Raw genomic sequence first — 14,929 nt, 5'->3', positions numbered from 1 at the left:
GTACTTCTTCCCACTGTACCAGGGCCCCCAATGAAACAAGCATGCCAAAAAATTCCACATGCCACTGAAACGGATAGAAACACAACAGATAATAAATGCTAAAGGTCTGCAACTGCCAAGCTATCTTCTGTGCAAGGGATGTGGAACAAAATGTTCTGAAGTGCCGAAGCCAAACGACAGAATGGACTTCTGCTGCTGGTCAAATGGGAAGATGCGCAGGGCAGCTGAACACGACCAGAAAACCACTCTGCAGGGTGAATGAAGGAGTGTGATTAGGGCCATCCTGCCATGATAAAATTAGATGCCTCTGAATCAGATCTGGTACAAGGTGGAGGCTATCAAATGTGCTGATGAACACCACGGCATGCACACACGTGCACCCATAAGCATGAATTCTGTAAGATGCTGGCGACTACAAAATCCTCTAGCAGTGAGATGGGGCAGCTGATCCTATCGGCTACAGGTTAGTGGATTCTTCTTGCCAAGCAGAACCACCACAAATCAGGGTTGGGAAGGGGGTGGAATCTGTAACAAATGTGGAGATCCTCAGACAAACCCAAGCTGACATCACGTTACAACTTTTCAGACTTCATTATCCCTTGGGCTTGGCAAGAAGATCACAGGAGTCTTAAGCTCATGTGGGAAGAGCCTTAGGCTAAATTTCAGGCATTCATCCTGGCCTGCACCTCTACGATATGAAACCAGGAACAATTCCAGAGGACACGGCACATACAGACCAGCTCCACTGAGTCTGCACTGTGCTACAACACGGGGTAGTGAACAACGATAACACCAGCAAGAGAAAAACATACGGACAAATAGAGCCCCTTCCCTGCCTTCTTCCTGCTATTCCAGCTCTAACTTCCTCCCTGAACACAATTTTAGCAGCATGAGATGCAAGAACTTTCAGCATTTATAGAGACCAGGTTGTCAGGACAGGCCCGGGAAAAGAGGCAAAAATACAGGATAGGAAGGCTCTGGCAGGCAATGGCTCAGCTCTGCCTGCTAGCCAGTTTTATTAGCTCTCCTGACAACAACAACAACAAGGGCTACTGAAGACATAATATTTACAGAAGACAGTCTCGTTTGAACGGATAGGAGCATAACCCAGACAGGTTACCCATGGACTCCTACAGGGGTTGGAGTTTGATCCTGGATCTCCTGCATCCCCTCCGAGACTCCTAACCCACCAATGACTCTGGAGTTGATTTCTGTCTCAAAACTGTCTGAAAACAGCTTGAAAATTCTTGAATTTTCCAAGTACAGAACATGAGATATTCTGAAACCTCAGAGCTATAGGACTGAGAGGAAAATCAAGCCCCATCCCTCCTTGTGCATTAGCCTTTTGTACCTCACATTCAGACCCTCCCCTCTAAGCCGTGTGCCCCTCCTGCTTGCTGTAAGCTCCCAGGCTCAGGTACCAGCTCCAGCAGCCAAGGCAGAGTCCTACAGTGCTGAAAGATGACTGCTCAGCACTAAGATCAGGTCCTTCCCTCCACGGACAATTTTAGATGCATCTGGAGCAGTTATGCTTTCATGACTATCACTAAAGAGAGACGGGTCAGAAACATATGCAAGATGACACGTGACATCTGCATTAAGTCAGGTGGCCAGCTAAAGTTAGCTAAGAGTACCTGGTTGCTCTTCTGCAACAGATCTGCTCTTGCAGAAGCAGATAATCAGTGCCCATTAATAATTACTAGACTTTCTCTTCACAATGAAACTGCAGCCCTCAAGATTTTCAGCACTCTCTCTTTTCCTCCTAAATAAAGCAAGAGTTTGTTCCCTTGCAGCACTCCTTTCCAGTGCTCAAGGAGAGGTCTGACTACATTTAACCCAGAAAGCATGAAGTGCTGCATGGCCCTACGCTAGAAATGCTCCCTCTAGGGACACGTGGTATCCAGAACAGGTATCACATAACCAGAAGAAGTGACCTCCTATTCTGCCAGCAAAAGAGAAGAACTACCCAAGAAGCTTGAACGAAGATTTACGAAACAGCAAACAAGATCCTTGTGAAAGTACAAAGCACTCATGGGCAAACTATTACCTCCTCTTTACTCTTGTGGCTCCATGCTGGAGGATGACGGCACAGCCGGTCCTTCCCCTTCATCACATGCATGTACCCCCGTAGGCTAAGCTTTTCCTTCAGGAATCCCTGCAGCAGATTAAAACTCAGTTTATTAAATAAGGCAGTACTCTAACAAGGGTAATCCACAGATAATTTCACTTATTTAAACCCTATTTCATCTCAACCAAGTTGACTTATTTCCATTTAACAATCTTAATTCTTTCAGCACTTTCCAGCTCCCAAATTGGCTTCGACAGCAGAATTGACATTCAGCCATCATTTTCACATAAAGTTCCATTTAGTCTCTCCAAACCCCTACAGCGTCTGGAGGTGCAAGAGGAATTCATTAGAAGTGTCTTTGGGAAAATGAGCCATCCCTCCCTGCAGCCTTCTTACATTCACAGTTCTCATTTGGCAGGGGTCGAGTCAGAGCTGGCAACTGCCTGGCTAAGCTGCTCCTCCACTGCAGATCCCCCCTGTTGCTCCCCTCTAACTCCATGCTCAAGTCCACCTCTTCACTGACACATGAGCATCTTTGCTTCTCTGCCCGCTGAGCTTAGCATTTAATTTTTATCTATGGGCCACAGAGCTCCCTCATTCCCCCCAGACCTACGAGCACCAAGTCTGCACGTCCCTCCCTGCAGGGAGGTCTCTGCCAGCCCTAAGAGCCCTGTGGTCCATGCCCTGCCACTGCTCCATGTTACCACTCTCAGGTATAACCGGCCATGGTTATGAGCACCCGTCTCCATGCATCTCCTGGGTCTTCCTCATTTCAGGAGCTCTTCTCCAGCTGGGATCTTCACCTTCTGCTTCTCAGGCCTCCCGCACTCATCTCCCCTCCAGAGATAAACACCCTAAAGAAGGGCTCTGGGCAACGATGCTACCCTAACATGACATCATCCTCTTGGATGGCTTTCCCAGCAACAAACAAAATGCAGGCTGAGGGCACCCATTTGTCCTGCCTGCTCACAGCTATTTTAGGTATGGATTGTGCCCTGGGTGTTGCCCCCTTCTCTCCCACATGCACACTGCTTCCCCTGCCCGTCAGCACAGCCTACAGCTCTGTGCTTTTCATAGCCGACATCCTACAGAAAAGCAAAATTCATTCTTTCACGTTCTTCCATCCTTCCCTTTTTCCTCAGCATTTTTTCAGCAATCTCAGCCAGTAGCTTCAATCTCATTACAGTGAGGTCTTTGTGAGGGAGAAGAGGAGCAAGAGGAGCACAAAGCTGGGAGCAAGGCTTTGCGGGGAAGGGTAGAACCTACCCCTCGCAGAGGCTGGAACCCTGTGTAGGGCCTAGCAGCAGCAGCACACAGGGAGCCAGGATCTGTCTTACCTGCTTTGTCAGCAGGTTGCGCTCTACTTCTGGGATTGGGACTTTTTCAAATGTTATAGGTTCAAAATACCTGGATATCAAGAGCTAGAGCTTCTGAATCCAAGCCAGGACAATTTAGGCTTTTAGCTTTACAGGCGTGTGTTTATCTTAAGCTGAGCCACAAGCAATAGCTGCAGAGGGGCACTTGAGATAAGTGCCCTTTCAGGTCAAAAGCACCTTTTCTGGGAAGGTTGCCCAACAGCCCTGCAGTGCCTAATGCTAGCAAGAGGCCTTTAACATCTCACTGAGCTGAGCGCTGCAGACATTGCATCCAGTAGAGCTGGTCCCTGAGCTTGCAGTCCACCCATCTACAGAGCAAGGACAAGTGAACTTGCCAAGAGCTACACAGCAGGAGAATGAGGAGTAAACCTCCGAGCACGAGGCATATTGCTTCAAACTGAAAGAAACCCTACCTTACACTCACAGTGTGAGGATCTCAGCTCTGCTCCAACAGAGCTGTTACAACCTGGAGTTGCCTTGCTGTCTTCCTCCTCCCATCTGCCATCCTCCAGCTTGCCTTCCCAGAAAGGTTATAATAGCTCACAGGTAACAACTTTGGCTTTATCTCAACTCACCTTTAGAAACTTGGGCCACTGCCTTAATCTGCAAGGCTATCCTCCACCTCACTTCCTGAAAACAACCTTCAGATCACTAGTTATAGTCACTACAGATATGCATCTCCCTAAAAGTAAGCAACCATGTTCTTCAGCCACATATCCACAGGTGCCCCATCCTCAGCAGCCAGCCTTGTAACTGCTTCCTGCCCTCCCACACCAGCAGCTGCTGCCTGGACAGAGGGCTTGCTTCCCCTGTGTACTTATTCAAATTCTGTAACTCAACCCAGCTCCTGTCCACATCCAAAAAATCTCCTGCTCAATTCAGGTGGTTCTTTAAATGCAAGTTAATTGGTCCATGGGGAGGAACAAATTTGAAGCTCAAAGTATTGCTGATGCTGGCACTAAGTTTTCAGGTGCTCTGAGCTGCCAAGATAGCTGCTCTCTATCAAGTGAACACTGCTTTGCAGTGTGATGGCACTCACTCCAGCAATGGTCTGCTAAGGATGTTTAATTCAGGCTTATTCTGCAGTGAAGTCAAGCTCATCACAGAGTGTGTGAAATCCATCCTTCCTCAACTGCCCACACGGATAGCCAAGGGCGAGGGCCTGGGCAGCAGTAATCTGTAATGCAGACTAATGCACAAACCTATCTCATGCCGCACTGGAGCCTTCTGCAGAAATTCCAGCTTTGCTGAGTTTGGCTCAGGATTGGAATTAATTTTGGCAGCTGTTTAGGCAGGGAACCAAACATCTTTCATTCATATAATTGACTTTTTTATTCATATATATATGAAAAAATAATGAAAGAAATGACAGAGTAGCTCTTGCTATGACTAGCTTTCACTCTATGAAATAAAAAGATCTGTATTAAACATGGCTCAGCGGCTAAATACACAAAGTGTTGCCCAGGGGCAGTAACAGTATTTAGATATAGAACAGGTTATATGGCTCTCAAATCCTGATCCTTGGCTCAGGGAGCATATTCGATGTTCAGAAGCAAAAGCAAAAAATCAGACCTCTGAAGTAAAACCCTGTACAGGCACCTATCCATGTCCGCCCTCCGTCGCTCGCCCTGCGACTGCACAGGACTGTGCCTGTAAGGGAGATATATATGACCTTTCCAGTGACCAGCCCCTCTCTCCCTGGCTCCTCTCCCTAAAGCAAATTTTCCTCTTCCTGCTGAATTAGCACCTACTTTGAACCCGGTCACCTTCCAGATCTACAAAGCACTACAGCACAGGGCAGCAGCTGGCTGCTGTGCCCAGGTGCACCACAGCTTTACCAGTGCTGGTGAGCAAATAACTTTCATTAAACAAGTAAATGAAAAAAATAGAGGTCTGTGCTGATTTGCTACTTGAGCAACATGGCTCTTTTCCGTAACCACCAGCTGACTTTCCCACCCAGATGCTCTCCACACAGAGATCTATACCTATATAATATGTATGTGGATATATAATGAATCAAAACAAAGTTTAAGGCCTCTTGGGATGCACAATGTAGCCTGCCTCTCAGACATTAATGAACAGGAACAGATCAGTAAAAAGAACTCTGCCACAGAGGTGCAAAACACGTAAAGAGGTGGTCTGTCTCACTGAATCCACACCTCTCCTCGCTCCATGCCCTGTAGCACTGATCTAAGATATAAATCTGCTTATTATTTATTATTCATATGATCGTAGTGCTGGATTCCTTAGCTGTAGACCAGGAGCTCATCGTGTTTTATGTGGCAAAACCACAGCCTGGAGAGACACACACCCCTCCCACACCGATCTCCCAGGCGAGGCAAGGGGCACTGCCTGCCCCGGGGAGCAGGTAAGCGGGGCAGCCTCGCGGGCATGGGCTGCCTGGCACGTGCCACGGGCACCTTTCTCCCGCAGAGCCATCAACGGCAGGGCAGGTCACCCCGCTTTGCACCAAGCCCCTCTTTCTTCCATGAAGGCTCCCTGGAGCATGCGGCTCAGTCGATTTTAAGCCAAAGGCATTCAACCCTGATCACATGCAATTCATGTAGAAACCTCTATGGCGGAGGAAACCATCAATCCCTCCCTCTTTGGTATCCAGTCCTCAGTCAGTATGCCAAATAGGCCCCTCACTGTTTAAAATCAAAGCAAAATGAAGCAGGGATGCAGGACTTCCACATCCCTCAAGTACCACTCAAGTACTCGCTTGCAGCTCAACCCGATTCCCACTCACTTTCTCCCAGAGCTCCTCGCTCGGAAGCGCTCCCTTTCCTCCCGCAGTTTTCGCTCGCACTTTGATGGTGCTAATGAGCCTCCTGCCTCTGCAGGCAGAGAAGCCGCCCAGTGCATCCCCAGGAAAACTCGTGTTCGCAGAGCCAGTGGGAACAGCATGCAAACCCAGCAACCATGTTCTCCTCAGATATCATGAGGAGCATGATATCCCAGCACACATGCAGGGAGCCTGAACGCTCTGCCCTAGCGTCCAACATCAAAAGCATTCAAGAAAACCACTTTTCACCTGATCATTTCAGAGAAGAATGGGTTAGGTAAAAGACCGCAGCAGTCACCAGCAGCATGCAGCCCCTCTTTGAGCAGCTTCAGTTGCCTTTTCCTGAAAAAAGCAACTCCTTTTATCCTGGAAGTAGCCTCCATGGATGAGTTGCCTTTACAAGACCACTCAGAACAGGGAAGGTATGGCTAGGAGATAGGGCACTGTTAGCCACTCTTCCTAGCGCTGTAACACTGCAGTACCTGGGGAGAACTGCAAAGAATCAAAGGGCAGGGCATTGCTGAAAGGGCCTAGCATCTATATGGGTGACTCCTTTAAAAATAAAGATTTATGCACGTAACTTGGAAAACATAAATAAAATATCACTGTCCTAGAAGAATAATGAAAACAAAATTTAAAAGGGCAAATAGTTAACAAATGAATATTGTATTTTTCTCTACCTCTCACCACTCTTCAGCAGCAAATGACAAATAACTGTGACTCTACTTCACCTTAATGAACTTAACTGGGCCTTTTTAATATTGGGGGAAATTGATATTGTTTCAGCCAAACAAATTTACTACATCATGCATCAACAAAGATGTGGATACCTCTCCTCTTCCTCCTCCTGCACAGTTCTCTATTTCTTTAGACTCTCAGAGTCTAGGAAAGTCCTGAATGAAATGTGAAAGCCTTTTAAAAAAAAAAAAAAATCAATATAGGCCAAACCCTAAGTACAAGTGCTGAAATGAGCTCAGCAAGGCATGAATCGAGCAGGGGAAAGAACTGAAGCTCAGGCACCCAGTAGCACTTCCCAGCTCCAAGGGCTGGGTGTGCTGGTGGGCCACATCCCAGGGCAGGTCTCCAGGAGACGAGCAGCTACAGTGTGGGCTTGAGGGGAGACAAGGGGCACCCCTGGACAAGCCTCTAGCTTGGGTTCCTAGGGACTAGGACCCCAAGATACACATAGAAAGCATCTACACGCATTTAATGTCAACCTAGCTGCAGCCCACACCTGCTCCTGTCACCGCAGCATGGGGACAGCCCTCCGTTCATGCCTTAACTTCTCCAGATGCAACTTGGCAAGCATTTTGCAAACAGTTAGCTCCACCACTGTCCCTCGTGCCCAGAAGATACCCCTCAACCTGACCCCCAGAGCAGCTACACCCTCCTCCCACCCCACTCCTCAAGCCAGGCTGGTACTATCACAGTCCAAACACAATGGGACTTGAAAGCGTATGTCCAACAAGTGCTGCTGCCCCCCAGGCGTGCGGGTACAGCCTCGGGCACTGGGGCCCTGCAGCTCACAATGGTTTCTTTTTAAGGATTATTTTTAATCCTTTAAAACCAGTTAGGTCCGCACACAGAGAAGCCAGCCAGTCACACATGTCTCAGCAACCTGCTTTGTTTCCAGCCCAGTTCTTCCCCTCCAATCTGCTGCCTTCTGGCGAGGAGTCATTAGCTGTACCCCCTCCTGCACAGGCAGTACCTGACGCCTCTGCTCCCATCACCGGTGGGACAGCTGGCCAGAGAGAGAGTCACCTAACCCCTACCAGAAGCTTTGTTTTCTTAAACACTAATCGTAAGTACAAGCGGAAAGGTTTTCCAGCAACAGCACCACCATGTGAGACTTGGAAATTGTTTCTCTGCTTTAAGCTGATCGCAGCAGCCTTGCTGGGTTCAAAGCCAGGGTAAGGCCATTTCTCTACTGGGGAATAGCAAATTGGTGGATGGCAGTTGATTGCAGTTGCATTAGTATCATCCACAAAGGCTTGGATATGCCAGAAAGCAGCACTGCATAAGGAAAGGAGTTTGTGCTTTGTTTGTCTGTGTTAAATGTGCTCCTCTGCCTCCATGCAGGTGAGAGAAGTGGCGTTTCAAGCCATGTCAGCAAGCTGCCATCAGGATATGGGGGTACTGGGGCTGGCACAAGCCAACCCACCACAAAGCCACAGCTCTCCCCGCCTGTCATAAAGGGCACAGTTGTGTTTCTCCCCATCTCAGACCACACTCCTGGGAGGAAGCATTTGTACCTGCCTACGGGGGCTGACATCGCCATTTTTCTTTTACAGCATCCAGGGGACTGACTGCACCTTCATCATCAGTGGCACTATCACCCTTTAAAATGTTAATGTTAAATAACATGCTGCCTTGTGGGATCTTCTTAGCAGTGCCTTTAGGAGAATTATGTGTATCCTCTGGGAGTAGGGGAAGCTGATCAAAATGGTCCACAATTCTATTCATTGCCATTACCATTCATTTTTGCCATACACGTTTTTAATGCTCAGTGCTTCTTCCTTGCTTCAGCCCTCCAGCTCAGACACACCATGTACAAACTGCATCGGACAGGGCAGAAGCACATCGTGCAGCTATGGGGCCTTTAGCTCATTAAACAATCGGCTTAGTATCATAAACACCTCGGGAGGGTAATTACGCAGGGATGCAAGGCCACACAAATGATGCTCTGCTACACAGGTCTGTGACAGGGTGATAGGAAATAGAGGGGCACTATGCAATCACAGTGATGCAGAAAAAGCTAGATGCATGTCTCCAGTCTGCCTCTTCCCACCTACTTCAGCATGCACAGCTAAATGCCAGTGCTTTCCCACGACTCCACATGCTCTGGGGGATCCCAAGAACATTTTCTTGACATTATAGTTCCACGATCAGAGCAGATGTAGGAGATTCACAGCCCTTTAGGTATTCCAGATTTTTGGAAACATGCCTAGAAACAAGGACAAATGTCCCAGGCTGGCACTTCTAGTGACACCCCACTGTCAGTTTGGATTTGTGGAGACTTTGACCACACATTGCTTCTCTGGTGGATGAAACCCTACCACAAGCACTGGGACAGCAGTGCAGATTGCTTCAATTATCAGCTGAGCAAGCGGTGGATGCATTTTCACTGGGTATGGGATAGAAGAACACTAGGTTTCACCGAACAAGATACCCTAAATGTTAGAGCTGCATCTTGCCTTTTGTATAAAGTTTGCAAAGTTGAGAGGTAGAGGGAGGGAAGGGATTTGGACAGACAGAGACAATTACAGAAAAGAGCACTTTAAAGAGCTGCAGGGCTGCAGGAGGCCTTGTAAGGAGTTTGTCAGTAGATCGTACGCCAGTGCTACTGAGCCTGCTGCTAGTTAGGGCAATACCATGTACAAACTACAACTTTGGCTTGTATATGAATTTTAAATGAGCTGTTAGTACACCCAATGAATCTAGCAAGAGAATACAAATTTAGGGCTCTGACGGTCTGCTCTATAAGACGAAGTAAATAACTCAGTAAATAACTCAAGTAAATTTCCTGACACTTTATTGAGCATGAGTGAACAAACAAAAAACAAAGCCAGAATTACTTCTACAGCCAGTATATGCTGCAGGAAACCAGAGCTAGGGGAGAGGCTGGCCCACAGCGCAGTGCGCCAGCCATCCTCCTTGCCTGCCACGGGGGCGCGCAGGAGGGAGCTGATGTCTTTCATGCTTTTGGTGTGGATGGATGCAAGAGAGCACATGTTGGGCAAGCACCAACTATTGGGTTTTGCTCCCAGGACGTTTTGGTAGGACTTATATTGGCTCTTCCAAGGGCTACAGGATGTCTCGAGGCAATTCCTTACATAATTCCTGGAGCTCTTGAAAACTTCTGAGAACATGCCCATTCCTGCCTGCTTCTTCATCCCCTGATCACAATCTACTTTTGAGCATCTAGGGAGATAATACCTCACCAAGACAGACCAGGTGAGCTGACTGATGAACAAAAGACATTCTTAGAAACAAGACGCTATTTGGAAAAAGCATGTGGGTCAGTGTTTTTCCCCACAAAGGTCTCCAGAACAACATGAACTAGGAGACTTTCTCCAGCATGGGATCAGAAGGTAATACACAGAGTTTAAGGCTGAAGAAAAAGGATGAAAAAAAGGTTTGCACCAATGTTTTTTCCTGTGTATCAAGGAGAGAAATAGAGCATACGATAGTCTCCAGATTGTTCCTATGCATGCCAAAGGCACAGGGAAGGTCACCCTGTAGCCTACATTCTGCTCACTTTTTTGCATAGATGATGCCTCTGAAGCTCCCTGCAATGCAACACTCATTGCTGGTCCCATCCAGGCTAGCAAAACTTCCTGTCACTGTGTGCTCAAAGATTAAGCAATCCACTTAGAAATACCAGGGCCAAGATCCACCTTGAAACCCCAAGAAAGCAGCAGCAGGGAAGCTCAGTGCTTAGTTTAAAAGCCAAGCGCCCTTGACTCAGCACCACTGTGCCTCCTTCTACCCTGGAAGCCAAGCGCAGCAGGCAATAATCTCTTCTAGCTACATGGTGAAGAACCCAGACACGACGTTGCCTATGTTCACGTCACATTACTAATCATATAACTGTGCATTTGAGCGGTCCATTACCAGATGACTTTCAGAATTATTTTAAATGTTCGCTTGCATTTTCTTTGAATATTTAAATGTTCCTGCTGGTCTGTTTTCCTTTTCTATGCAGTGCACTGATTTATGTTGCTAGATAACATATCTCCCTGCCTTGCCAAAAGCATGCATTTGGGAATGATTTCAGGGCTGCTAGTAATATTTTTTTCTCTCCTTTTATTTTGTACTTTATTTTTATTAACTTTTTTGCTGGATATATTGTTAAAATAAAAAACTGTGTCTTGAAGAAACAAAACCAAAACCCCCAAACCCTCCTCAGCTCTTTGCCCATCTGCTTCAGACACCATTTTCAGAGAAGTTAGCTCTGAGGCCATGAGCAAAGTAAAAGCAGTGGATATGTACTAACATACCTACCTGAGCTTCCCCTCCCTCAGTAAATTCTTGCTTTAGGCTCATGTGTTGGAATCAGCCGGGTCCAAGGTCAGGACTGCTGGTGTCCCATACTCAGGTGGCAGGAGGTGACTGGAGACACCTGTGACTTCACTGCAGGGTCTCTGGCCACTCTTACATTTAACACTACGTGGCACTACGTGCCTTTTTGAAGGATCAGAGAAGTTCATTCCCATTCCCTCAACAACAATATTCCTCCTTTGAGATCTTGATTTCTACGTTGCCTTTGCAACATCCTAATACAAGTTCTTCAGTCCTAGGAGGATTCAACAGACAGATTTCCACTGCCTTGCCCTGTGCAGGCTAAGGAAATCCAGCATTTCCATCCTGGACTAGGCAGCAATGGTGTAAGTTTTAAGAGCAACTGTGTCTGGAGCAGCTCCATTATTTTTGCAAAGGAAAGTCAAAAGCAAAGAATTCCTAAATGCATGAGGATTTTAAAACTGAAGAGACAGGTCCAAGGGAGCACAACCTCAGTGCGAGAGTTGAAAACCACTGGTGGAGCAGTCTCTGGGATGGAGACCAAAGCACCGGCAGACCTTTGCTGGGTAACGCTGCACAGCAGCCTAACCACCAGCACTGCAGCCCTCGGCCTCTGCAGGTACACGATGCTATGGAGGAGATGCTTACGCTTAACCAGCATGCGCTCAGCTATTCACAACCATGCGTCTCTGCTAAGCACAGAGGCATACAGTTGTGTACCTGTATGAGATGGTGGGACCGGGACATGTGAACCATGCCTGTGTTTAAGTGTGTGAGTAATTTCTATTATGGATATGCCTTCAGGCCCCAGCTGTGTGTCAAGACCTCCTTTACCCAGCAGTGGATATCAGGTACAGAAGACAAAATCCGTATTTGGACAGATGGAGGGAGACAGATTTGCCACCACCACCGCAGCTGCTCGTGTGTTCCCTGAGCACACAGACACTCCAGCTGCTTCTGGCCTGCCCTCAGGGTCAGCACTGATGTGGCCTCACAGCAGCTACCATCAACTCCATTTCGGGAGCCCTGAGCATGAACCAAACTGACCTGGAAGGCAGCAGCTAATACCGCCTGGTAGTTTTCCCCAGTGCAGTGCAGCACAGATTTTCATTTCCAGTCGTCAGCCAGCAACACAAAAGCACAGTCTCACCTCCCTCAAACACCTCCCCATTTCACTCTGGGTTGCACTGTGGAGGTGGACAACCACGCCAGTTCCCAGACTGGTTTGCAGCCCAGTTGCTGCTACGTGCGCTGCCGGGGGAGCTCCCCTTCCCCTCACACTCCCAAGCACCCACAGTACTTTCCCCACAGAAGATGGCTGGGGCACAAGGTGTAACGAAGGATCTTTCACCTTCAGCATCCTGATAATATACCATCCATCCCCATCCCCATCTGCTGGCTCAAGTGGAGGATCTGCCGATCAACAAGAAATGCAGTCTGCGGAGCTGAGACTATGCAGCATGAGTGCTCCACATGAATCACAGACGCTGGGGATATAAAACACCCAGCCACCCTTCCCAGGCTCCTGCCAGCACAGACCCTCCCTTGCTATATTTCTGAGCTGCTCCATGCTCCACTAGCAGAGGGGAGAAGTAATTTTACTTCAAGTGTCACCTGTGAAAGTTGCAAATGGGGACAGGAATAGATGAGCTTCTTATCTGCAACAAATAGTTAATAAAACCAGCTAGTAGCTCCAGAGAGAACAGTCAGGTAAAGCAGTTTCCTTTCTAAACAGAGCGAAGTGTCAATACTATGCAGCAAAAGTTTCATTACAAGGTTTCTGGATGCATTTCTTTTCCCTAATCCTCACAGGCAGCAAGCGAAGATGATGGTGCCTCTTCCTGAACACTTTTTAATAAAGCCCAAAGGAGACCAAATGCATAGGACTCTCTTACAAATGGAGCATTTTGGAGTTACTAATGTTCTTGTGGCACTGCTTAACTAGCTTCAGTTTGGGCTCAGACACTCCTTGCTCATCAATGCGGGGACAAATAAATCCGTGACAAAAAACTATTTCCTTTTGTGTGGAGCTTAGGAGAGCGTCAAGGGGGGGTAGGGCGTGGGGGGGGGGAGCAAGTTTAATTCCTCAGTGACTCTTTGAGGAGTGGCTTTCACTTCAAATTTATACAGAAAGAGATTCCCATCAGGTAATATTACCACCATAAAAATCAATGCAAATATGTACACTCAATATAAACTGCATTTCATTTATAAGATGAAGGAGAGAACATTTCCAAAATGTAGGTGGGACACTGTAGCTCAGCCAGTGCCTCAGCCCCACCTGAATGGGGAGCACACCACCAACGCAGGGAGCCCAGCCACCACAGGCAAGGCTTGGCTTCCCTCATCTGAGCACGTCTATGCAGAGTCGCCCAAACAACGAGTGGAAGGATGGCTAAATGCAGGGCAGAGCAAGCTTTGTACTCACCAATCCTCAGGGAATGGGGGCTGGCAGCGATCTTCATTAGCCACAGCAGAAGGAGCACCAGAGGCGCCAAGACACGGGGCATCTTCTATAAATCCTCATGGAGCCCTTTCGTGGTCTGGGCATGACATAACTCTGCAGAGAGAGAACACACGGCACCGTGAGCACCTCGGCTCTCGAACCAGCGACTCAGCAGGATGACACTGCTTCGAGCTTGCCAAGCACTTGGGACAAAGAGTCTATTTACCAGAGGAGGAGGAAGCTATTTACAGACTATGAATTATTCAGGAATTGGAGTCAAACTGGGCAAACTGAGCTTCCAACAAAAAATGGAAAAGAAACACAAGGAAAAGTCCAAATATTTCATCTTGGCATTTTTAGCGTTTCCACAAAAACAAGTGGAAATCAATATTGAGTCACATCTCTAATTTTTCTTTCTCCGCCCCCCCTCCTTTTTTTTTTTACTCAAAGCAGCCTGCAACTTAAAATATAATACTGACTTCTGGTTTTAGGATAGGACAAAACATTTTCATACCTCATAATCTGAGGGATGAGAGTCGGAGACAGAGAGTCACTTTGGCCACCAAACTAGAAACCAATTCTTTGTACTGCTCCAGCCCCAATGACAGTCACCACCTCCTACCCTCCCTGTCATGCGCAAGAGGATTCAGGACGAGACTGAGAGCAGGACCATTTTTTTCTCCTCTTACAAGGTAACACCACTCCCAACACACAGGCGTCTAACTTTCAAAGTCCACACACTGTCAAAATGAAGAGCTGTAAGTGGAGAACCCACAAACCTATCATTAGTACAGATATTGGCACTGGTTGTCCCACAGCTGACTCCCACAGCACACTTAAATTTTTAAAAAATACCATTTTAAACAGCTAGGTAGAGGGTAGATTTTACTTTATAGGAGAAATGGTTGTCCCTCAAGTTGATAAAATTATCTCCACAGGCAGCAATGTCCTTAAATGCTAACTTTGAGTATTTCATCTGTTACCTTATCTCTCCCTTCTCCAATTTTCTGGCAACCATTCTCACACTATTCCATTTGTCTAATTCTTGGCCCAAATATTGAAAGTCCTGACACAGGCAAAGTCTTTAATCTGCCTTTGAAGCTACCAGGAGTTCTGTTCAAGAAAGACGTAGCTTTTTACTTGCAATTTTTCAATTCAGCTATTTTTAGATTACATTTAGACTTCCACCATCTCATTTCAGCACTCCCCAGAGGGGCTATCCCCATTTTACA

General features: G+C 47.3%; 1 protein-coding gene across 2 annotated transcripts in view; it reads right to left on the bottom strand.

Annotated features, from left to right (window-relative positions):
* The window catches only part of GRIK4 (glutamate ionotropic receptor kainate type subunit 4), a 137,754-nt gene extending 123,993 nt beyond the window's left edge, over positions 1-13,761 (bottom strand). For both annotated transcript variants that reach the window (XM_050911076.1, XM_050911078.1), the window contains exon 1: positions 13,680-13,761. In XM_050911076.1, the coding sequence (XP_050767033.1) occupies positions 13,680-13,761 (82 nt within the window). The remainder of the gene's footprint in view (positions 1-13,679) is intronic.
* Between the last annotated feature and the right edge of the window lie 1,168 nt (positions 13,762-14,929).

Source organism: Gymnogyps californianus, chromosome 25, assembly GCF_018139145.2.
Source record: "Gymnogyps californianus isolate 813 chromosome 25, ASM1813914v2, whole genome shotgun sequence".
NCBI lineage: Eukaryota > Metazoa > Chordata > Aves > Accipitriformes > Cathartidae > Gymnogyps > Gymnogyps californianus.
The sequence above is the reverse complement of the archived record's forward strand: the minus strand, read 5'-3'. Positions and strand labels throughout refer to the sequence as shown.